The sequence below is a fragment of the Microchirus variegatus genome (genome assembly GCF_963457635.1).
Source record: "Microchirus variegatus genome assembly, chromosome: 20".
Taxonomy (NCBI): domain Eukaryota; kingdom Metazoa; phylum Chordata; class Actinopteri; order Pleuronectiformes; family Soleidae; genus Microchirus; species Microchirus variegatus.
In genome coordinates, this window is record NC_139821.1 from 3,967,058 (window position 1) to 3,991,264 (window position 24,207).

The 24,207-nt window shown below is 43.0% G+C and overlaps 1 protein-coding gene across 1 annotated transcript; it reads left to right on the top strand.

Annotated features, from left to right (window-relative positions):
* Window positions 1–6,402: 6,402 nt before the first annotated feature.
* Window positions 6,403–23,998, top strand: LOC310942031 (uncharacterized protein). Its single transcript, XM_083907303.1, has 19 exons — window positions 6,403–6,752; window positions 7,768–7,868; window positions 8,044–8,113; window positions 8,204–8,334; window positions 8,443–8,534; window positions 9,363–9,462; window positions 9,755–9,798; window positions 10,460–10,537; window positions 10,635–10,831; window positions 12,508–12,572; window positions 12,673–12,779; window positions 12,882–12,984; window positions 13,121–13,220; window positions 13,640–13,731; window positions 14,481–14,589; window positions 16,427–16,510; window positions 16,611–16,728; window positions 17,381–17,471; window positions 19,942–23,998. Exons 1-19 carry the CDS (start codon window positions 6,488–6,490, stop codon window positions 20,014–20,016), a joined length of 2,022 nt encoding a protein of 673 aa, XP_083763429.1. The 5' UTR covers window positions 6,403–6,487; the 3' UTR covers window positions 20,017–23,998.
* The last annotated feature ends 209 nt before the right edge of the window (window positions 23,999–24,207 follow it).

A 24,207-nucleotide genomic window follows, 5' to 3' on the forward strand; every position in this document is an offset into this window, starting at 1 on the left:
GTGAAAATCAATTAGTACGAGTTATTTATTTAACCCACAAGTTTGTTTTTCTTTTTTCTTTCAGGAAAACGTGTATTTGACTTCAGAAATGGGCAAAAAGTAAATACTTCAAAATTAGTTTTCAAGTTTTATTTGTTTTATTTTACAAACACATATACAGATATACAACCCAACAAACATGATATAATGATACAAGAATATTAATAATAATGAAAAAAATATGACAATATATGAATCACAAAAAAGTAGTTGTACATTTATTTAAAATATAGAAAATAATGTATTACGTCATATTTTTCTGCACTAACAAACTCTCATCTGTAAAACAGTTCACCTTAAATAATAATAATAATAATAATCTTATTGTCCACAAAAGTGTAAATTTACCTTTGGCTTCACAAAGTAATTAAAAAGACGGACATAGTCCCAAAATCTACTTATAATTCCAAATTCTACTTATAGTCCCAAAATCTACTTATAGTCCCAAAATATACTTAAAGCTCCAAAATCTACTTATAGTCCCAAAATCTACTTATAGTCCCAAAATATACTTATAATTCCAAATTCTACTTAAAGCTCCAAAATCTACTTATAGTCCCAAATTCTGCTTATAGTCCCAAATTCTACTTATAGTCCGAAAATATACTTATAGTCCCAAAATATACTTAAAGCTCCAAAATCTACTTATAGTCCCAAATTCTACTTATAGTCCCAAATTCTACTTATAGTCCCAAAATATACTTAAAGCTCCAAAATCTACTTATAGTCCCAAAATCTACTTATAGTCCCAAAATCCACTTATAGTCCCAAATTGTACTTATAGTCCCAAAATATACTTATAGTCCCAAAATAAACTTAAAGCTCCAAAATCTACTTATAGTCCCAAAATCTACTTATAGTCCCAAAATATACTTATAATTCCAAATTGTACTTATAGTCCCAAAATATACTTATAGTCCCAAAATCCACTTATAGTCCCAAATTGTACTTATAGTCCCAAAATATACTTATAGTCCCAAAATAAACTTAAAGCTCCAAAATCCACTTATAGTCCCAAAATCTACTTATAGTCCCAAAATATACTTAAAGCTCCAAAATCCACTTATAGTCCCAATATCTACTGATAGTCCCAAAATCTACCTATAGTCCCAAAATCTATTTATAATCCCAAATTCTACTTTTAGTCCCAAATTCAATTTATAACCCCAAAATCTACGTATAATCCCAAAATCACGACCCGTTCACTGGTATTCACGTTCAGACTGAACGATTCCGTGAACAAATCTTTTTCAATCGACTGATTCCAATGATTCAGTGACACCGAAAACCACGTCACGGTGGTTTCACGCAGTTGACGAGGTTCTGTGAAGCGGTGGAGAATGATGTGCCTGTATATTGTGATGCCTGTATATTGTGACGCCTGTATATTGTGATGCCTGTATATTGTGATGCCTGTATATTGTGGTGCCTGTATATTGTGATGCTGATACTTGCTGTGATCGACCATAGATCAGATCACATGACGCCTCACCCTGATTCAGTTCTCTTCCTGCAACACTTGAGTTTCCCTGCTTTGTGCAGAAACAGCAGGGGTAGAATCAGAGAGCTGGGCAGAGTCAGAAACATAAAACAGTCGAGCAAATAACATAAAGAATCAATGACTCCCATTTGATACAGCACAAAGGTACACAGAAGTGGGACGCACTCTGTGGACAGTGCTGCCAATAGGACCAAGATGATGCGGAGGGCTCTCTGTTTTGATTTGTCCACCTTGTCGTTGTGGCCGCCCGTCTCCCCTGGCCGTGGGTGAACCAGAACACAGATGACAGAAATGCAGAAAAACACAATGGCAAATAACGTGACGTAGAATAAGACACACAGAAGGATGGAGTAATACGTGGAGATTTCAAAGGAAAACGAGGTTAAATCCTCACATGCGACTGCTCCAAAGAGCAGCAGCCAAGCACACCCAAGAATCACGTTCCTGGCCCTGACCCAGTCTGTTTGCCTGAGGCGCATGTAGGTGACCGGGTGAACAACGGCAAGGTAAAGGTCTAGGCAGGTCAGGCAGTGCATCAAGGTGTGTCCAGGTAAGATCATGCTATAGAAAAAATGACCCACAGCGAACAAATCTTTGTTGCGCAAATCTGCTTCAATAAACAAGAGCATGGACCCCAGGATGGAAAAAAAATTCAAAACGGTCATGTGGTAGGTGAAGACGTCGGAGTGGCTCGTTGTCGCACCTGCTGGCACAGAGCGCTGTCGCCTCCATCGCTGGAAACCCATGTGGAGGATGAGGATGCAGAGAGGAAGGAGGAGACAGTTGAGGAGGGCATAGATGGAGAACATGGTGTAGCTGAATGTAGTGAGTGAACATGAGGATGTGGAGGAGTTGGAGGAGAGGTTGTGAGGTTGTATGTCCTCCTCGACATCGAAGGAGGACTGGGAGTAGACAGTCATCGTTGTTGGAAGAGACTCCAAAAAAAAACACACCAAAAAAGGGCCGAATAACACCTGAAAGACAATAAAAATGACCCTGGGGTTATCACATACGCCGACGATGGCACCATTCACAACAGTAACTTCCAAATTTTGATGTCTCTTCCAAGAAAATCTCGAGTTTTCTGTTGGAAAAACGTTGTCTAGCAGCGAGATGGAGACTCAAATTGTCTCCCCCTACATTTTTTCCGTATTTGAGATTATTAAAGAAGACAAACCTTTCAATCCAATCTGCTGAAACTGTGTCCCGGTCCTGCGTCTCCACAGACTGCAACACTCTAATGACCTGTCCGCGGCAGGTGTGTCTGGTACAGGTTCAAGGAACACAACTGGGTTATTTGCATAACACAATGCCAACAATAGTCATTAATTGAAAAAAAAAAAAAATGAACTTGTTGTGCCCTCACGGCCAAAGGATTTGATTATTTCCACTGGCAGGCATCCAAGTCTGTCCAATGTGTCGAGGCGTCAGCGTCAGTCGGTCCGACCATCACAACGACAGAGGATCCTGTTTTTGCGGGTTCTCAGTTCTGTCTGCCGTTGGTAATCCTGGAACTTAATCCTGGATCTAAGTGACCAGAGAACTCCAATTCCAATTCAACACACAAAAATGTCCAAAACCATGTATCACAATACGGATGCTGAGGATTCTACTGGTGTTGTCTATCAAAACAGAAAAGTTAGGCTAGATTCCAAACTTTTTAGGAACTTCAGGGTAAAGGTGGACGGCAGGTGTTCCGGCAGCAGGTGTTACGTTGAATACGTCGGATGTAGAATACGGTTTTAGATCAGTTAGTTCTCAAAGTGTTCGGCACCGGGACAGAAGAGTTTCCAAAGGACCAACTGGATGTTTTCCACTATAAACTCAGCACAAGAGAAAAAATATGACCAAAGAGACGATTCAAGTATCCAGGGTGTACCCCACCTATCGCCCTATGTCAGCTGAGATAGGCACAGCACCCCCCGGTGGAGGATAAAGTGGAAGATAATAAATGGATAATTATTCTTATTATTATTTGTTCATATTTTGTCAAGGCTTGACTGTTTTGGCACCCAGGATCTCATATAATGTCATCTATTTTTTTCCAGGTTTCGAGGTGCACCTAAACCATGCTAGCGCCCCCTGTTTGTGCAGATACAGCAGAGGAACAACGAAGATGCTCGGGAAACAGAGCCAGTATCCGAGCATCAGTGCCACACATACCTCACTCTCTTTAGCTGCGTCTGTGGACAAAATGTTGTAGATCATGTGCCCGATAGACCTCAGCACCAGCGTTCCCGTTATGAATAGAATACGATAGAAGGCCCTCAGCTTTGACTGGTCGATCCCTTCGCTGCCCACTTTGGGGTGCAAAAGATTATGGAGAACGGCCAGGCTACAGAAGGCGCTAACGGCTATGGTGGCGGCGAGGGTGACCGTAAACAGGACGACAGGGACCTCGGGGAATGTCAACCACGTGAGACCGAGCAATCCTACGCAGAGCAGCCAAACAGCCCAAGAGCTGATGTGTCTGACCCGCAGGCCACCCGACGCCCTCAGGCCCAGGTAGGTGATGGGGTGCACGACGGCCACGTAGCGCTCCACGCACGTCAAGCAGTGAAAGAACTGCTGCGCGTGGTAGACGCCCGCGTAAGTGAAATACCCGACCGTTTTCGCCGTCAGGCTGCACGTGTAGATGGTGCTCCAGAGCAGGACCGTCGCCGCGGCGCTGACGACCTCGGTGGCGACCATGTAGAACACGAAGACGTCGGACTGGCTCGACGGCGCCCTTGCCGAGAACCGCCCTCGACGGAAACCCCTCCAGAGGACGGCGCCGCACATGGGGAGGACGAGGAGGACGGTCGCGACGCCGAACACGGCGAAGACGACGGAGCCGCCCGGGTTGTTGAAGCACGAGAAGACGAGAGGGTAAATGTAGTTGGATTCGCAAGCGAGGCTGGACGGGAGCGTGGTGTTGGAGGAGGCGTTGGACGACATGGTGCAGGATCCGGCGCCTGAGGACAAAAATGAAAACATGAAAGAGAGCCGCTCGAACCAGACGTGTCCCAGGGAGCTGTGGCCTTTGCCGTACATTGCCCAATCTCCACAAAAACATGATATGTGAGTCAAGGAAACTTCCCTGAACACGTTAATGGACACGCCTTTGACCCAACAGGAAGTCAGCCATTTTAAACAGGAAGTGCCCTCTAACTTTACCGTACATTGACCGATCTGCACGGGAACTTGATATGTGAGACCAGGGACACATCCTGAACATGTAAAAGATGACCTCCCAACAGAAAGTGTAACGTACTAAACAGGAAGTAAAACATGACTTTGCCTCCACAGCCCAAGGTTTTAAAGGGTTCTCTGGGTCAAAATGGTTCTTACTGGAACCATCAGTGTTACCAAGAACCCTTGAAAAACCCTTTCTTCTGGAAAGGGTTTTTCAGAAGCAAATGGTTCCGGGTTAGAACCTCAGCCCTTGTAGAAGGACACTTTTGGAACCCTTATTTCTAAGAGTGTAGGAAAGTTGAATTTAAAGCAATATTTGGACATTTTGGTGTCTTGATGTTTCATAAAGCTAACGATAATTAGCTTAGCGAGGGTCTGGTGATTTCAGAAAATGCGGACCATTAAAAAATATGTTAAATGCGCTATCATTTGATTAAATCTTTTATTTTTTAAAAGTCGGAGCATTTTGTCAGCATCTGTATAAAATATGTAAATACGTCAATATGTAACATTTTTTTTTTTTATTCTGTTATGTAAAATAAATGTAAATCGTTTTTTTTTTTGAAAAAAGAAAATACTTTATTTGTAAAAAAGAAAAAAAATAGCATTTTCGAAACAAAATAAAACTTTTATAGTGCTATACTTTCATTTAATACAAAGTGTAAAAGTGTCTATTTTTAAACAATAAAATCTGAGGTTTGAAGATGAATTACATACATGTTTATTTAATTCAATTCATCCTTTGAAGAAACTGATTACTGTTTAAATGCAGCAAATGTGAAATTTAAAATTGTGTAGAATATTTTGGTGATCATATATATGTATATATCTATATCTACATCTATACATGTACACACATCACATATAATGGTGTACAATAATACACAAATATTAAAATGAAAATGATGAAAAACAAAATCAAATGTAAACAATACACATCATTGGCAAGGTCTCAAACGCGACACAAAACAACGACTGTGTTTTCACAGCTTTATATTTGTTGTATTTCTTAAATCTTAATAATATATATATTTTTTTTATTGTATTTTTTTTCCTTTAAAGAAAATGAAAATAAACTGACCTTGTGAGTGGAATTTATTTGTGATATTTCTCCTGCACTGACGTTTGTTTGCGTCGCACTGATTTTTGACGACCTGCAGTGAACAGGTGATCCGTCAAAAATGACATTTGTTTGGGATGGAAATTTTTTTCAAGCTTCTTTGCATCATGCAAAGCCACGATGAAGAGATATTATGTTTGCTTATTTTCCATTTACAGTCGGCATTTATCAAACATTTGTAAAAATGGAAATCATTGTGTGGAAATGGCCATACACAGTTTTCTGTCCATACAGTTTTAATACGGCCCCTAAAGATTGTTTTAGACAATTTTTGTATACAAAAATATATAATAAAAAAATGTATGTATTGAATGTAAAAAAAACATTTTTAAGTATTTATTAATGGCAAATAAATAAATACAATCAATAGAACTGGATGATAACAGAAACAAATAAAATAAAATAAATGATACTAATTAATCTTCTGATAGATGTTTATTTAAGTTTAATTAATTGTTGTGACGCGCTTGGATTTCCATACATTTGAGATTGCTGGGTGCGTCGATGAATAGTTCCGCGTCGTGTTTCCTGTCGGACTGTTTTTATGGATGGACCAGTGTACCTTGAACAGTTCAGAGGAACTTCACTCTCTTCTCCTCTGTTATTCTTTCATTCTTTTCTCTTTTCCCTCCTTTTTATAAACTGTGTACGTGATGTCGAACCTCCCGCCGCTACTCCACTCCGCCCCTGCGGCCTTCAGGCACCTGTTGCGCCGGAAAGACTGGGGAAAGTGCGTCAGTTTGTCCTGTTTTGACGCGAACTTTTTGCGCCTCAGCTCGTCCTCGTCCTCTGCTCTGTCGAGCTCGCGCTCAGACCGTCAAGACCGAACCACGTCCAGGTGCTACACGAGTTCTGCCCGGACCAGCCCGGTACGGATCGGCTGTGCCTCCGGGTTCTGGGGGGACACGGCGACCTCAGGTACGGGGACAAGTGTTCGTGCTAGGTGGTTAGCATGCTAAAGGTTATATACCACAATATTGAGTCAAAGTGTCCCCTTAATTCATTATTTTGAGTCAAAGTGTCCCCTTAATTCACTATTTTGAGTCAAAGTGTCCCCTTCATTCACTATTTTGAGTCAAAGTATCCCCTTAAACCACAATATTGAGTCAAAGTGTCCTCTTAATTCATAGTATTGAGTTAAAATGTCCTCTAAAACTACAATATCGAGTTGGTGTACTCTTAATTCACTATATTGAGTCAAAGTGTCCCCTTAATTCACCATATTGAGTCAAAGTGTCCCCTTAATTCATTATATTGAGTCAAAGTGTCCCCTTAAACCACAATATTGAGTTAAAGTGTCCTCTTAATTCACTATATTGAGCCAAATTGTCCCCTTAATTCATTATATTGAGTCAAAGTGTCGCCTTAAACCGCAATATTGAGTCAAAATTTCCCCTTAATTCATTATATTGAGTCAAAGTGTCCCCTTAAACCGCGATATTGAGTCAAAGTGTCTTCGGAAATCACAATATTGAGTTAAAATGTCCACTTAAACCACAATATTGAGTTAAAGTGTCCAATTAATTCATTATATTGAGTTAAAATGTCCTCTTAAACCGCGATATTGAGTCAAAGTGACCCCTTAATTCACTATTTTGAGTCAAAGTGTCTTCTTTATTCATTATATTGAGTGAAAATGGCCCCTTAAACCACCACACTGAGTTAAAGACCTCTAAATCGGAATATTGAGTTTAAATATCCCCCCCAAAAAACACAATACTGAGGTCAAGTGTCCCCGTAAACAACCATATTGGTGTTTTTTCCAAATATTCCTGTGTTCCATGATTTAAATGTTCACATAAATCGCAGTGTTGCGATCAGTTTTCCACGTAAACCGCCATGTGCTTGTTTGTATACAGTGATCACAACGTGTCTGTTTAGCACATGCTAGCTCACTGTATACATGTATGTGTGTGTGTCTCCGTGTCCTCAGTGCCTCAGTTGGTCTATAGTGGGAAGCTGGACTTCCTGGTGTTCGACTACCTCAGTGAAATCACCATGTCACTGCTCACTGCTGCCAAATCCAAAATGCCTGTGAGTCTCTCACACACACACACAGTTTGTCCACTAGAGGGCACATGTAGATTTTTATATAATTTTTTACACTGTAAATTAACAAAAAAAACGAAGGAACTATTTTGTAAATTCTGCGTCATTTTCTGTAAAAGTGTAGAATTATTCAGATTCATTGTTTTCTGTCCACTCTTAGAACCTGGGTTACGCTCCAGACTTCGTCCAGGTGGCGCTGGCTCCGTTCATCAATGACATCCACAGGAAAGGTGAGTGTGAAGAAATTATAATGATGTGTGTGTCTGTCTGCACTGTGCCGTTACCGTGGTGACCACATACTCGCAGTCTCGTCCCCGCAGGTATCCGCGTCGTGAGTAACGCGGGAGGCGTGAACCCGCTGGCCTGCGCCCAAGCCATACAGGAAGTCATCAAGAAGGCGGGCGTCGACCTCAAAGTCGCCGTGGTGACCGGCGATGACCTCATGCCCCATGTGAGACACCGACACCCCCCCCCACACACACACACACACCCACCAACGCTGACATCATCATGTTTTTAGTTTTATTAAATGATGATTGAGTGGATGTTCTCCTGTCAGAGAAGCAGCTTCACTGAAGTTAAGATGGCCGACGACAGCGGCAGACGGCGGCCGTTACCCAAGACGCTCCACAGCATGAATGCTTACCTCGGGTACACACACACGCGCACACACACACACTGAATGTTTCCGGTTTAATCTGGAAGTTAACAGTCCATGTTGTTAGGTTTAATCCTTAAATTGAAAAAAAAAAATCCATGTTCGTGGGATTAATACCAACTTCAACGAGTCCATGTTTTGGGGTTTAATTCTGAATATAAAAATGTATGTTTTCAGGTTTAATCCTGAAATTAAAAATCCATGTTTTCAGGCTTAATCCTAAAGTTAAAAGTGCATGTTTTGGGGCTTAATCCTGAAATTAAAATTCCAGGTTTTCGGTCTTGATCCTGAAATTACAAGTCTATGTTTTGAGGCTTAATCCTGAACTTAAAAATCCATGTTTTCAGGCTTTATCCTGAAGTTAAAAGTGCATGTTTTGGGGCTTAATCCTGAAATTAAAATTCCATGTTTTCGGGCTTGATCCTGAAATTACAAATCTATGTTTTGAGGCTTAATCCTGAACTTAAAAATCCACATTTTCGGGTTTAATCCTGACGTTAAAAATCACTGTTTTTGGTGCTAATCCTGAAATTACAAATCCATGTTTTCAGCATTAATCATGAATTTAGAAATTGCTATTTTCTGGCTTAATCCCGGAATTACAAGTCTATGTTTTAAGGCTTAATCCTGAATTAAAAAATCCATGTTTTCAGGTTGAATCCTGAAGTTAATAATCCCTGTTTTTGGTGTTCGCCCTGAAATTAAAAATCCACGTTTTCAGGCTTAATCCTGAAGTTAAAAGTCCATGTTTTCAGATTTAATCTGTCTTCACCTCTCTCTCTCTCTCTCTCTCTCTCTCTCTCCCTCCCTCTCCTCCTCAGCGCCGCTCCGATCCAGCGTTGCCTGGACCTCGGCGCTGACATTGTGGTGACGGGTCGTTGTGTGGACAGCGCCGTCGCTCTGGGGCCGCTCATGCACAGCGTACGTTCGCTCTGTCCGTCTCTCTCTCTCTCTCCCTAACGAGAAGAAGGTGAAACGAGATTTAGGATTAAGGAAATGATCGTAATCACCTGCCGATGTACTCTCACCGGGTCACTTGTCCTGCAAGGCATCATGGGAATTCATGTAGCAGGAAGTGATGGAGAAAGTTTTTTTTTTTTTTTTTTCCTTTTTAAACAAATGGCGCCAAGTGGGATGATGATGTGTGTGCGTGTGTGTTGAAGAGCAGAAATCTTCAGGAATGTTCTGTCTGTGTTTTTTTAATCTGTTGCAGTTCGGGTGGGAGAGACACGACTATGACCTACTTGCAGCGGGGAGGTACACGTACACACACACACACTTGCACACAGACACGCACATACAATAATCCATGTTCCTGGGTTTAATCCTGAAGTTAAAAATCCACGTTCTTGGATTTAATGTTGAAGTTAAAAAAATCCATGCTTTTGAGTTTTATCCTGAAGTAAAATAATCCATATTTGGAGTATAATCCTGAAGTAATATAATCTCTGTTTTTTTGGTTTAATCCTGAAGTAGAATAATCCATGTTTTTCAGTCTAATCCTGAAGTAAACTAATCCATATTTTTTAGTTTAATCCTGAAGTAAAGTAATCCATATGTCTAGTTAAACCCTGAAGTAAAACAATCCATGTTTTTCAGTTTAATCCTGAAGTAGAATAATCCATATTTTTCAGTCTAATCCTGAAGTAAAATAATCCATAGTTTTGAGTTGAATCCTGAAGTAAAACAATCCATATTTTTCAGTCTAATCCTGAAGTAAAATAATCCATAGTTTTGAGTTGAATCCTGAAGTAAAGTAATCCATTTTTTTTAGTTTAATCTTGAAGTTAAATAACCATGTTTTTGAGTTTAATTTTGAAGTAAATAATCCATGTGTTTTAGTGTAATCCCAAAGTCAAATCTTCAGGTTTAAACTTGAGATTAAATATCCATTATTGCCTGTGTGTGTGTGTGTCAGTCTTGCAGGTCACCTGATCGAGTGTGGCGCTCAGAGCACAGGCGGGATCTTCACTGACTGGCACAAAGTTCCCGATTGGTGAGAACACGAAGACTCTCGGTGTCGGTGGAAACATTTGCAGGTTTTAAACCACGACTTTAATTTAATCCCACGTTATTTCTTTGTCTTTCCTCAGGGACAACATGGGTTTCCCGGTGGTGGAGTGTTCCAGCGACGGAGCCTTCGATCTCTCCAAACCTCCCAAAACCGGCGGCCTGGTCTCCGTCGGCACGGTCGCCGAGCAGCTGGTGTACGAGATCGGCGACCCGCGGCGTTACCTGCTGCCGGACGTCATCTGTGACTTCAGCCGGGTCGCCATCAAGCAAATACCAGGTACACACACACACACACACACACACTCTGAGAGTCAGTGTGAGGACGTGACCGCGAGCTGAACCACCATCTTGTTTTCTTCACCCTAAAACTCCCCTCTAAACAAACGCGTCTGGATCCTTTTTTTTTTTTTGACCCGGGTCTGAACCGCTCGCCCTCCTCTCAACCTCCAATAAACTCTTTATCAGCGAATACTGATTTATTTAAACCTAAACACTCGTCCACGTCTTCCTTCGCCGCTGCAGCTGACCCTCGCGCGACCTCGTCAAACTTCCCCCCCCCGCGCTCCTCCGCTGAACTCCTGCTGGCTGATAACACGTTTAGATTTCACTCTGTTTGTCATTAATTCAGTGTTTTTTTAAAAGACGGGATGAAACTTTAAACTAAATAAATAACAGCGTTAGTGATGAACGGCCGAAAGTGTTTGGAAATAGAGGAAAAAAAAAGAAACGAGGTCACGCTCTGCTCGGCACTGCAGCTCTTTACTTCACATCTGTGAGTGAAAGTAGAACGTGTTTTTAACGTGGACGAAACAGAAACTGAGGCTTTTATTTTGAAAACTGCGAGGTTGAGGTTTAGTTTGCATGAAGAGAAATCAAGACTTTATTTTAAATTTAGTTTTAGTTTTATTGTAGACGAACAGACAGCAGAGGGAAGTGGGGACTTTTATTTTGAAACCGACTGGGTTCGGTTTAGTGTGGCAGAACGGAAACAAACAGAGACTTTTATTTTGAAACCTGCTGGATTGAGTTTTTGTCTGGATGATCAGAAACTAAGAGTTTTATTTTGAAAATGGTGGGTTTTTGTTTGTGTGGACGAACAGAATCGGAGACTTTTATTTTGAAAACTAGGATGGTGTGTTTTAGCATCAATGAACCGAAATCAAGACTTTTATTTTGAAAACTGCTGAGTTGATTTTTAGTGTAGAAAAAGAGCGAGTGGGACTTTTATTTTGAAAACTACAGTGTTGTGCTTCCGTGTGTTGTAATAGAAACAAAGACTTTTATTTTGAAAACTGCGAGGTTCTGTTTTAGTGTGGATGACCAGAAATGGTGACTTTTATTTTGAAATCTGTGTGGTTGTGTTTTAGTGTCGATAAACAGAAATGGTGACTTTTATTTTGAAATCTGTGTGGTTGTGTTTTAGTGTCGATAAACAGAATTGGTGACTTTTATTTTGAAACCAGCAAGTTTGTGATTCACCGATTTTGAACATAAATAGAGGCTTTTATCTTGAAAACCACACAGTTGTGTGTGTGTGTTTTCCCCCCTCGCATCCTGTTTGTTGAAACTCTTTGGTTTGGTTCCTCGCCCGCTCGCCTACTGTGGGAGTTCTGGACCCACTCTGACCTTTGACCTTTGACCTCGTGTTGTCAGCGGAAAGTGTAAATATTTCCGTCTTAATTGAGCCTGTGGTGAAAACCATCGTCCTCGTTTGACCGCGGCACGACCCCGAGGCGGGACGTGAACCGAGGACGCTGTCATGCAGAGTCCACTGTCCGCAGAGGTCAAAGGTCATCTGGATGTGTGTGTGTGTGTGTGTGTGTGTGTGTGTGTGTGTGTGTGTGTGTGTGTGTGTGTGTGTGTGTGTGTGTGTGTGTGTGTGTGTGTGTGTGTGTGTGTGTGTGTGTGTGTGTGTGTGTGTGTGTGTGTGTGTGTGTGTGTGTGTGTGTGCAGGTGTAGAGGGAGGTGCTGTCAGAGTGACCGGGGCTAAGGGCCTCGCTCCATCACATGACTACAAGGTAAGTATCTACAAGTGTCCTCACCTTCTTCATCTTCATCGTCGTCATCTTCATCGCTGTAACTGTGTGTGTGTGTGTGTGTGTGTGTGTGTGCGTGCAGGTGTGTGCGACCTACATGGATGGGTTCAGGGCGACGGCCGTGTGTCCAGTGGGGGGGCCGAGAGCGGCGGAGAAGGCGAGGAGGACGGCGGACAGCATCGTCAAACGGTGAGGGAGACGCAGAGAGAGACGCAGAGAGAGGCGGCGCTAACATTCGTGTGTGTGTGTGTGTGTGTGTGTGTGTGTGTCTGTGTCTGTGTGTGTGTGTAGGACAAAGAGAATGTTCAAGCAGCTGGGATTAGAAGATTTCAGCTCCGTCAACGTCCAAGTCCTTGGAGCTGAAGACACTTACGGTCCCAACGCTCAAACCAAGGTCACGCACACACACACACACACACAGGAAACTGAAGTTTTTAGGAAAATTGAGATAAGAGTGAAGCAGATGACGTGGACATGTTGTTAAAGATTAGTCATCAATTTTTTTTTTTGGTGTGTGTGTGTGTGTGCAGGGCTGTAGAGAGGCAGTGCTCTGGTTGGCCGTCCACCACAAACAGAAGAAAGCTCTGGAACTCTTCGCCAGAGAAGTTGCTCCTGCGGGGACCGGCATGGGTGCGACACACACACATTATGCGCACACACACACACACACACACACACACACACACACACACACACACACACACATACAGTAGAGGTATGCTTCTTGTGTGTGTGTTGCTCCAGATAAGGAGCCAAGTCGTGACCTCCTGAATAAGATTTTGCTTATGGTGAAGATGAGTTCATCTCTGACACACACTCACACACTCACACACACACACACACACACACACACACACACACACACACACACACACACACACACACACACACACACACACACACACACACACGACCTCAGTGTGACTCTGCTGAGTCGTGGTTCTGTTGAACTGTGCTATGTAGGTCAGGAAGTGCACCAAAATATCATCTGCATTGAATTCAATATCAATTTTCGTCCAAATTAAAGCTCGCTATCGTCTCTGTTTCAGCGCCTGGACTCACTGGCATCGCGGGTGGACGTCCCCGAGTGTCTCCTGTCCTTAAGCCCTTCTTCTTCTTACACCCGAAATCAGACCTGAAGGTCAGTGAAGAAACACGTGAATGCCAAAATGCGAAATTGGCATCGTTCCCAGACCTGTGCGTTGCTCAACAGCTCTATAATGCCCCGCTAAGGAAAACCGAGGCAAAATTGAGTTCCACCGAATTTCCCAAAACTTGGTGGGAAGATTTTACAGACCAAGACGAACAAAAAAGTCGACCGTAACCATGGCCTCAACTCAACAGGAAGTCGGCCACTTTGGCGGTTTGCACCCTACGTAAAGTAGCGAACTCGTCCGAGCGCGTTTGTCGTACCAACATAAAAAACATGCCAATTTGTGCTACAAACATCAAAGGTGAAACGTTATCAAAAGGTTTTGCGGATTCAAAACGGTTTGGCCACAGCAAACGTTTTTGTTAGTTTTGGTGAATTTCAACCATTCGCCACGAAACAGGAAGTGCGCTATGACTTCGGCATACATTGAGTTTCATGAAATTTTCCGAAACTTGGTGGGAAGATGGTGCAGACCAAGGCGAACAAAAAAGTCGACCGTACCCATGGCCTCAACTCAACAGGAAGTCGGCCATTTTGAATTTTGGCATCCACTTTGGCGATTTGCACCCTACGTAAATGAGCAAACTCGTCCGAGCGCGTTTGTGGTACTGACATAAATCAACATTTTATACTTCTCTTAAACGTATGTACATGTGGTTTTTTTCAATGCACTTATTGAAAATGCGCATACAAACAACGATGAAGGACGCACTTGTGGTCGCCTTGTGTCGTTGCAGGTGGACATTCACATTGGTGGAGAGTTGGTCGAGTCGCTTTCGGAGGCGGGGCCAGACGCATCTGATAAGGAGGCCACTCCCGCCCCAGCAGAGGAGGAGCCTGACAGAGGTAAGTGCACAGAAGTGCTGTCGCTGTGGTTCAGTGATTTTGATTGGACACCGAGGAGGCAAAATTTTTTGATGTTGTAGGAGGTGCATTAATGCTATTTTTGACATGTTAAAGCCCAAATTTGGTCACTCAAAAGGTGCCTGGAACATTCTCAAAGCACCCTGGAACCCTTCAAACCTCATTTAAGGACGCTGACCCTCGACTGCTTTGAGAGTCAACATGAATATATGCAAAGTCATCATTCGACTGATACTGTGATCTGCCTGCAGGGGGCGACAGTCGCCCTGACCCCTTCACATGTATGTTTGTGTGTGTGTGTGTTCCTGGGAAGTACAGGCTGTGCCACTTCTTCCTCCTTTCACACTTCCCTCACAACACACACACACACACACACACACACACACACACACGAGGTGAGCAGGATCCTTGGAGACGTTCCTGACGAGTCTTTAAACGCTGTGTTAGCGCTGCACAGTGTGTCATTGAAAGGACTCAAACTGTCCTTGCCTTGGTCAAATGGTGCTTGTAAAGGTTCCAGGGGTCCTTAAGGAGCTTTGTGTAGTCTGCAAAGAACTGCATTCCAGTTTTCTCCCGAGGGGTCTTGAATTGGTCCTTGAGAATCTTCCAGAGGCCTCATACGTCAGTAGAAAGGGCTTGAATGGTGCTGAAGGAGTTCAGGCGCAAAAGGGCCTTTCATGAGTTCAGCAGGTCTTTAAAAAGGTCTGAATGGTCCATGAGTCGATGTCAGGGTTCCAGTCCTTGACATTAATTGAATCTTCAAGGGGTCACAGGGTTCATGGAAGGTGCAAAAAGTCCTGGTGAAGGAGTCTTCTTTCCTTCAAAGGCCTTGAGGGGTGTACAGATGGTCTTTGAGGATGTTCTGGGGTCCTTGACGAGATCTATATGGTTCTCAAAGAGCTTGAATTGTGGTTGAAGTGTGTTTGGATGGATATGCGTTCATACGAGGCATTCAGTAGGTCCTTGAAGAGGATTTAATGAACCTTGATTAGTCCCATGGTTCCTTGAAGGGTTGCAGGTGGTCACTGAAGACATTTCAAGGGTCTCTGATGGATGTAGATAGTCCTTGAGGTGGTTTCTATACTCCTATATAATCTTTCAAGACTTTCTCAGACCTTGAGGGGTGAAGATGGTCCTTGAGGATGTTGAGGGGTCCCCGACAAGATTCATATGGTTCTCAAAGACCTTGAATTGTGCTTGAGGTGCTTGTGGTGCACAAAGTCCTGGAGAAGGAGTCTTCTTTCCTTGAAGGGACTCATATGGCCTTGAGGGATGTACAGATGGTCCTTGAAGACATTTTCAGATGTGTTGAGAAGTGCAGATAGTTCTTGAGGTTGTTCTGGGGTCCTTGACAAGACTCGTATGGTTCTCAAAGACCTTGAATTGTGCTTGAAGTGTGTTTGGATGGATATACGATTATTATGAGGCATTCATATGATCCTTGATTCATTCCAGGGTTCCTAGAAGGGTTGTAGATGGTCATTGAAGACAAACACAAGAGTCTCTGATGGGTGTAGATAGTCCTTGAGGTGGTTTCTATGGTCCTATATAATCCTTCAAGACTTTTCCAGACCTTGAGGGGTGAAGATGGTCCTTGAAAGTCCTTGAGGGGTGATTTGACCACATAACTTCAGCTTTAAACCGTTTTTTAAAGCTGATTTTTACACAAACAAAAGTTTGAAGATGTGTCGTTCAAGTTCAGGATTCTATGTGGGGTGTATGTAGCGCATGTGTGTGTGAGTGTGGGAGTGTGTGAGTGTGTGTGTGTGTGTTGGCACGAACAAACACCTTTGTTGTTGTTTTCCTGGTGCGTGTCCAGATCTGCCGAGTGGACCACACAGCTACAGGCTGGAGGAGCTGGCCTTCACCAGGAGCGGCGACAAAGGAGACTCTGCCAACATCGGTGAGTTCACCAGGTCGCCATGGTTACGGTCAGCGCTCCAACATGGGGAAACAGGAAATAAGAACTCTCTCTCTCTCTCTCTCTCTGTGTCTCTCTGTAGGCGTAGTTGCTCGTCATCCTCTCTTCTTCCCGTACCTGAAGAAGCACCTGACGTCTTCTGTGGTGGAGGAATATTTCTCTCACGTTCTCCAGCCGGGAGTCGACAACGCCGTCACTCGGTGAACACAATGTTTGTGTGTGTGTGTGTGTGTGTGAGAGAGAGGAAGGTTTTTTTTTACAGCATGCTAAAGAGAATTCACACACTTTACTGCCGTGGTTACCAGCAGGTTAATACAACTCCCATAACACCTAAAGAATGTTCCAGATGTCCCTTGGGTGGTTCTTTTAGAGGCTTGAGTTGGTTTTCAGCTTCTCCAAATGGGCCTGGATCAGGTTCAAGGACACCTTGAAGAGATTCCAGGTGCCCAGAATCAAGGACAAATGGTGCTTGAGAAGTTCTGGGCGAGAGGTGTAAATTACTGCAATTACCGCCTCGAACCACACGCGGTCGCCGTTTGGTAAACTCTCTCGACGCGAGCAGCTGCCAGGTACGGGGCCCCGCGAGGAGGATTGTGGGTAAACACGTGCGTTCGGCCGCCAGCGTCAGCGCGTGTTAGTGATTAGCGCGTCGACGGCGATGACTTGCGTCTCCGCGCTCACGCCTCCTCAGACGCTTCATTAGCGCTCGTTAACCCGGCGGGAGTCTGCCCGACGCGAACGGAACACACGGTCCGTGTCTGTAAGTCGTTAAGTGTGTGGTATTTTAATTGCGTTGCCATAGTAACTGGTGGATTTTTCTCTGTGTGTGTGTGTGTGTTTTTTTTTTTTCAGATTCACACTTCCAGGCATCCACGGCCTCAACTTTGTCCTGCGCAATTCCTTGGGTGGAGGAGGGGTGGCGTCCTTACGCAGCGACCCCCAGGTAACACGCACACACACACACACACACACACACACACACACAGTTAACACGTCTGTCTTTCTATAGCTGTGAGGACACCGAGGCCGCGTCCAGACGGAAACATAAAGTTTCACAAATAACGTAGAACTTAACCCCCCGTGAGTTTGAAAAATGGCACCGTCCACATTACGCATTTTCAGTGTTAGCATCTGCGCAATCTACGTCCTCCGCGACATCTGCAGAATTCCAAAATTTGACATTTAGGACGCCGAAAACCAAACGGTGAGATAGTGTGGACGCTAGGCGTGACCACAGAAAGTGGCGTGTTGTGGACGTAGCGTGTAGCGCTTTAGTAAATTTTCTTTGATTCGTACGTTGACGCGACGACAGATTAGACTTAAGTGAATATCCGTAAAAATTACTTCCTGTTTTGATTGAGCGTGGACATAATCCGGACTTTTGACTTGGAGGTGCTGTTGGAATGCGGTGCTGCGTTCACTGTCCTCTGGTCCGTTCGTGAGACAATAAATTGATTCAGTGTAAATGTGCATGTACATTTATGCCGTTTTTTTATATAACGCACAGTTACATAATATGTAAGAATAAAGAGTGCAGTCACAGACACGGCGTCTTGGGATGAACGCGGTCGTTCTGCAGCCCGAGGTACAAAAAAAAACAACCCCCGCTCTAAATCCACCGCATCGGCGGCGGAGGAAAGTCCTAATCTGCCGTCACGCGGCAGCAGCAGGAACATGCTGCGGCTGCTCCCGTTATGTAGTTGCCTCGCGGACATCGTTAACCCGGTTAAAACAGAGATTCCGTTTTTCCCCGTCGTTCAGACGACCACTGATAACGTTTGACCTTTAAATCAACTCAAAGTTTGTGTGAAACGACGCAGAAATGATGAAAAAAAAAAAAAAAAAAAGCAAATTTATAAGAAAACTGCTTCACTGCAGTGAGACTTTTATTTTGAAAACTGTAGGCTCGTGTTTTAGTTCGGAGGACCAGAAACCGAAACTTTTATTTTGAAAACTCTAGGCTATTGTTTTAGCATAAATGAGCAGAGAATCTTTTATTTTGAAAACTGTGGGTTTGTGTTTGTGTGGACAAGTATTAAATCGGACTTTTATTTTGAAAACTGTGGGGTTGTGTTTCAGTGTGGACAAACAAACTGAAACTTTTATTTTGAAAACTGTAGGCTTGTGTTTTAGCATAAATGAGTAGAAAATATTTTATTTTGAAAACTGTGGGGTTGTGTTTTAGTGTGGACAAACACATACTGAAACTTTTATTTTGAAAACTGTAGGCTCGTGTATTAGCATAAATGAGTAGAAAATCTTAGCGTGGACAAGGATAAAATCTGACTTTTATTTTGAAACCTGTATGGTTGAGTTTTAGTGTGGACAATCACAAACTGATACTTTTATTTTGAAAACTGTAGGCTAGTGTTTTAGTGTGGACGAACAGAAAGTCTCTCTTTTATTTTGAAGACTTTAGTGTTTGCGTTTAAGAGCGGCTGATCAGAAATGTCAGCTTTTATTTTGAAAACTGAAGGGTTGTGTTTAAGTGTGGGTTACCACAGATTGAAGCTTTTACTTTGGAAACTGTAGGATAGTGTTTTAGTGCAAATGAGCAGATAGTCTTTTATTCTGAAAACCGCAGGTTTGTGCTTTAGTGTGGACGAACAGAAACGTGGGACTTTTATTTTCTAAACTTCTGACACCTGAACGGTCATGTGACGTGTGGTCTCAGGGTTTTTGTGTTTTCAGACAGTTTTACTCCGTGTCGCGAGGAGGACACGTCCTGTCTCCTCTTTAACACGTCGTCTTTATTTCTCTTCCTGTAAAGTTTTTACCGCCTCACTGGAACCCACAGCACATCAAAGACTCACACACACACACACACACACGATCTGCCCACTCCACTCACAATGTGCCAACACACACACCTCACATCCAGGCGATGAGGGTCAAACGTGCAGAATGTGTTAATTCAAACACATGAAGATGGAAACACACATGTTCTGATTTAAAGTGAAAGTTAAGGGTGGTTTTTTTTTTTTTCACTCTCTTTAAAGTGCGCCCCCTGCTGCTGAGAACAAAACCTGAGACTCGGTGTTCCAACAGGAAACTGAAGTTTGTCAACAGCTCGCTCTCCCACACCAAACCCCATAGAGAAAATCGGCGATTTTAGCTCACAGGGACACAGGAGCTGCTGGTCCTCTGCTGCCTCGTGTGGTCACGAAGGATGGATTTCAAATGCCGAATTGACAAAATAAGACATTTGAACTTAGCGACGGAGGCAGCAGTGGATCGACAACTCTTTGTGCGACTCGTGTGCTGTGATGCTAAAATCGCCGGTTTTCTCTATGGGGTTTGGTGTGGGAGAGTGAGCGGGCGATAAAACGTCGGTTTCACAGTGAGATAAAGACGTGGACGTGTTGTTCTTAAGACGTCGCAGGCTTGAACTGGCGTCGTCTTCTCTTTTATAGGGTAAGTCCTTTGGTCAGATGCTGCTGGACGTGAAGCTGCGAGGACTGCCCGACCTCAAATCCCTGGTGGACTGAGACGCGACGCGACGGACGGACGGACGGACGGACGGAGAACGCGTCGGCGCGGGAGACAAACGTGAGAAACATCTCCGTCACTCGCGGAGTCACGTGCCGTTTAAGAGAAAATAAGGCAAAACGACGGGAAACACACGTTTTACTGTTTAAGTGAGACGAGTCAAGTTCTCACCACTCACCCCTTCACTCACTCACTCTTAGCAAAGCCTTTATGATCTGCACAACACATGAGATCTGGCACAGGATTTAAACCACAACCCCAAAAAACAAGAAGGGCCGCATCCAGGAAACTGTCAGATTAGGAAGAAAAAGAAAGAAAAAAAGAAAAAAGAATCATAAATAAAGCTTTATGAGGAAAGTCTGAGTGTACGCTCGTCCGCGATCTGGAAACAACAAGCTGCTCTGAGCTGCTCTGCGGTCAAACAGGAGGGTTTTGGTGGTTCACCAGAACAACTGTCGTCACCCACTTCCTCTGTTAACCTCCAGATGTTTGAGAGGAAGAAAGAGGCTCATTCAACCTCCACTGGAAGCAGACACGGTGGAGGAGGAGGAGGAAATCACACATGCACACACCTCAGCTTCTGCCCCGTTTTACTTTGAAAAGTCCTCACTGGTTGCTACGGTGAGGCCTGGAAACATCTCCGCTCTGTCCTGTTTCAGTTTAAAACACAGACGGAACAAAGTGAGACCTTTATTTTGAAAACAACGTGGAGGTATTTTAGTTTGGTTGAACAGCATTTATTTTGAAAACTGCAGTGTTGCGTACTAGCCGGCATGCACAGGAACAGACTTTAATTGTGAAAAACGACAGGGCCGTATTTTAGTGTGGATGGACATAAACTGAGACTTTTATTTTGAAAACTCCGGGGCGTGCTTTAGGATGGATACACAGGAATTGAAACTTTTATTTCGAAAACTGTGTGGTTATGTTTTAGTGTGGATGCAGAGAAGGTAAAACTTTTATTTTGAAAAATGCGATTTTGTGTTTCAGGTGCGGATGCACGGGAACTTTTATTTTGAAAAAAGCAGTTTTGTGTTATTTAGCGTGGGTGCACAGGAACTGAAGGTTATTTTGAAAACGGTGTGGTTATTTTTTCGTGCGGATGCACAGAAACACGGTTTTATTTTGAAAAATGCGGTTTTGTGTTTTAGTGTGGACACACGGAAACTCAAGGTTTGCCTTATAGTGTGGCCGTATAGAAACTGGCACCTTTATTTTGAAAACCGCGTGGTTGTGTGTTTTAGTGCGGATGAACAGACATTTATTTTGAAAACTGAAGGGTTGTATTTTTGGCATAGAAAAAATGTCAGGTTTTTTTTTGTGCGGTCTGACGGAAACTGAGCGTTTTATTTTGGAAACTGAGAGTTTTATTTTGAAATCCGTGTTTTAGTGTGGATGATGAACACGCGCTTTCATTAAAAGTTCCCGCCGTTGAGGTGAAACCGATTTCGTCTTCCGCTCGTTATTTTTGTTCCGCGTTTGATCGCGAGGTTTTTCAGGAACGCCTGAAGAACCGTTAGCGTCCACTTAACTTAACCGTTTTCCCGCTTCCTCTGCGACGGATTTGACCTCCTTTCCTTGACTTCCTCGCTTCAGGGGGAACCACCTCTGACCTCTGACCTCCCTCAGAAAGGGAGTGGTGGTTTGGGTTTCCCCCCCTGAAGCTCAGAGGGTAAACACAGTTTCCTCTCAGTCGTGGTCAGATCATCAGGAGGAGACGCTAGCTCTGCAGTCGCAGGTTAAACTGCCTCCTTTCTCCTCCCCCCCCCCCCCCCCCCCTCGTTCACCTCGACACGACCAGGCTCCGACGTTCCGCAGGAATGTTCCACCAAACCCCGACTCTGTGGCCTCGAGTCTGTTTGTCTCTAATTACAAACAGGCTGAAGCTGCAGACGCTCGGCAGCTTCTGTCAGGGACCGAAAAACTCGTCTCCTCCTCGAATTATTTCCCCCCAGAAAGTCGTCTTTCTTCCTTTCTTTCTTCCCTTTCTCGTGCCTTTCATCCTCCCCTCGTTCAGAGACGTGCCGACTCTGTTCCTCGTTGAACTTTTGACACAAACTTTTTTTTCCGTCAAACAAACAAATCCAGACGCAGAACCAGGGAACCACATCAGTCGTCTTCCCGAAAACAATAAATAAACAAGAGTTTTTTTTTTTTCTTCTTTTTAAGAGACGTTCAAAGACTTGCGAGAACAATAATGCAAAAAAAAAAAAATTCAAAAGTGACAAAATTGAAAACAGAGCCGTGCGAGTCGGGCACAAATCACACGAGGTAAAAACGTCGGGGTTTTTACAAATCTCACCAGTTTGGTCGTCGAAGGTTTCTTAGGAACCCCGAAATTCAAAGAACTGACGTCGCCGTTTTTTATATGGAAATACACAAACGAGAGGATTCACATCTGTCCAGCACATCCTGCGAAGATTCCCACGGAATATTTTCCCTAATTATTTACAGAAATTATTCGTCGTGATGGAGCAACAGTTTACACCCCCCCCCCCCATCTCCTCATCCCCATCCGCCCACGACAAATAATTATGTAAATATGTGTTATTGTCTGACACATTTTGTCAACATCTGTTTGTGCCGACGTTATTGTCGTCAACACTTTTTAGTTGTTAACCAAAAAACAAAAAAATGGTTCCCAGATTTGTACCTTGAGGCACCCCAGAGTCATATCTGTTTTGTAAATTCAAAACAAATTGACATAAAATTGCGCGAATCCCGTCTTTGTTATTTGAGTACTTAACCATTTCTATTCATTCGGAATTTTAAGGATCAGGACTGAAATCTTAGTGGTCTAAGAATTGAGCCCTGTGGAACACCACGTCATTTTTGTTCTTTTACGTCTTTAAGCTTTTTCTAAGTTGCACAAAAACAAAACACAGTTGGTCTTAACACAACACAAAATGAAATATAAATCATGCTACTAAATACTCGAACAGACTTGAACGTTCTTCAAGTTACGCAAGAGGCAGAGACGGATGTGTGCTTTTATTTTTCGAGCTACTACTGTGAACATATTGGCCAAATTTCATGCTAATCCATTCAGTATTTTGTTTTTATTGTAAAAAAGAATTGAGCTTTGTGGAACACCATATCACTTTTTTTTTTACGTTGCTAAAAACAGTTTTTTCTAAGTTGCACAAATAGCTCCGATATCGTACAATATCATGCCAAATTTCACGCTAATCCGTCCTGTCGTTGTTCAGATCTGTGTAAAAATGTGTAAAAAGGTAACGGCCCCAGAATTGAGCCTTGTGGAACACCACATGATTTTTTCCACAAGACACCACATGTCTTTAGCTTTTTTCCAATTTGAACAAATCCTAGTCAAACTCTAATATCGTATCACGGAAAATATAGTAAACATTGGTGCCAAATTTCACGCTAATCCACAGGGATTGTTCGAAAGTACAGAACAAAATTGATGCATGAATTGAGCCTCGTGGAACACCAGATCTTTTTTCTTCTTCTTCTTTTTGACAGTTTCTGAACACAAAATGTAAAAATGACAGCCTGTGCCACATTTCATGGTTGTTTTAACGGTGAACAAACCCCCCAAAGATACAAGGATTGAACCTTGTGGGACACCAACAGTTTTATTGCAGAAAATATAACACATTTTGGTTTTCAAAGTTCACGCTAATCCGTCCAGTCGTCGTTCAGATCTGTGTAAAAAAAAAAGGTAACGGCCCCAGAGTGGAGCCTTGTGGAACACCAGCCATTTAAAAACAGTTAAACAAAGTTCACAAATTAATTCCTGCGTCTCCGACTGATTAAATTGTGACAAAATCAAAAAATGTAAAGGTACATTTCAGTCAAAAAGCTGCCCCTGTTTTTTCCTCAGGATGTGCCTTACTGTGGACCCACATGTGCACCGTGGAGTTCATTAGCCTCCTTCTTCTTTTTCGTTTTTAAAAGTTCTGTAACATTTTTACACAACATATAGAATCAGAGATGTTGTCAATGAAGATGTCCGACTAAACCACTAAAAGCATTAAAACAGGACGTCCTGTGTGTGTAATATTGTAAATTCTAAACTGAAGAGATTAAAGATATTTGTACGTTGCAGCGGCGTCTGTTGATTTTGTGTGTTTGTGTGCGTCGTTCGCTTCCTCAAGCTCAAGCTAACTCTTTTGGTTTCAAATGTTTTATTTTAAACAAAAACAAACACATTTTTTTACCATCGA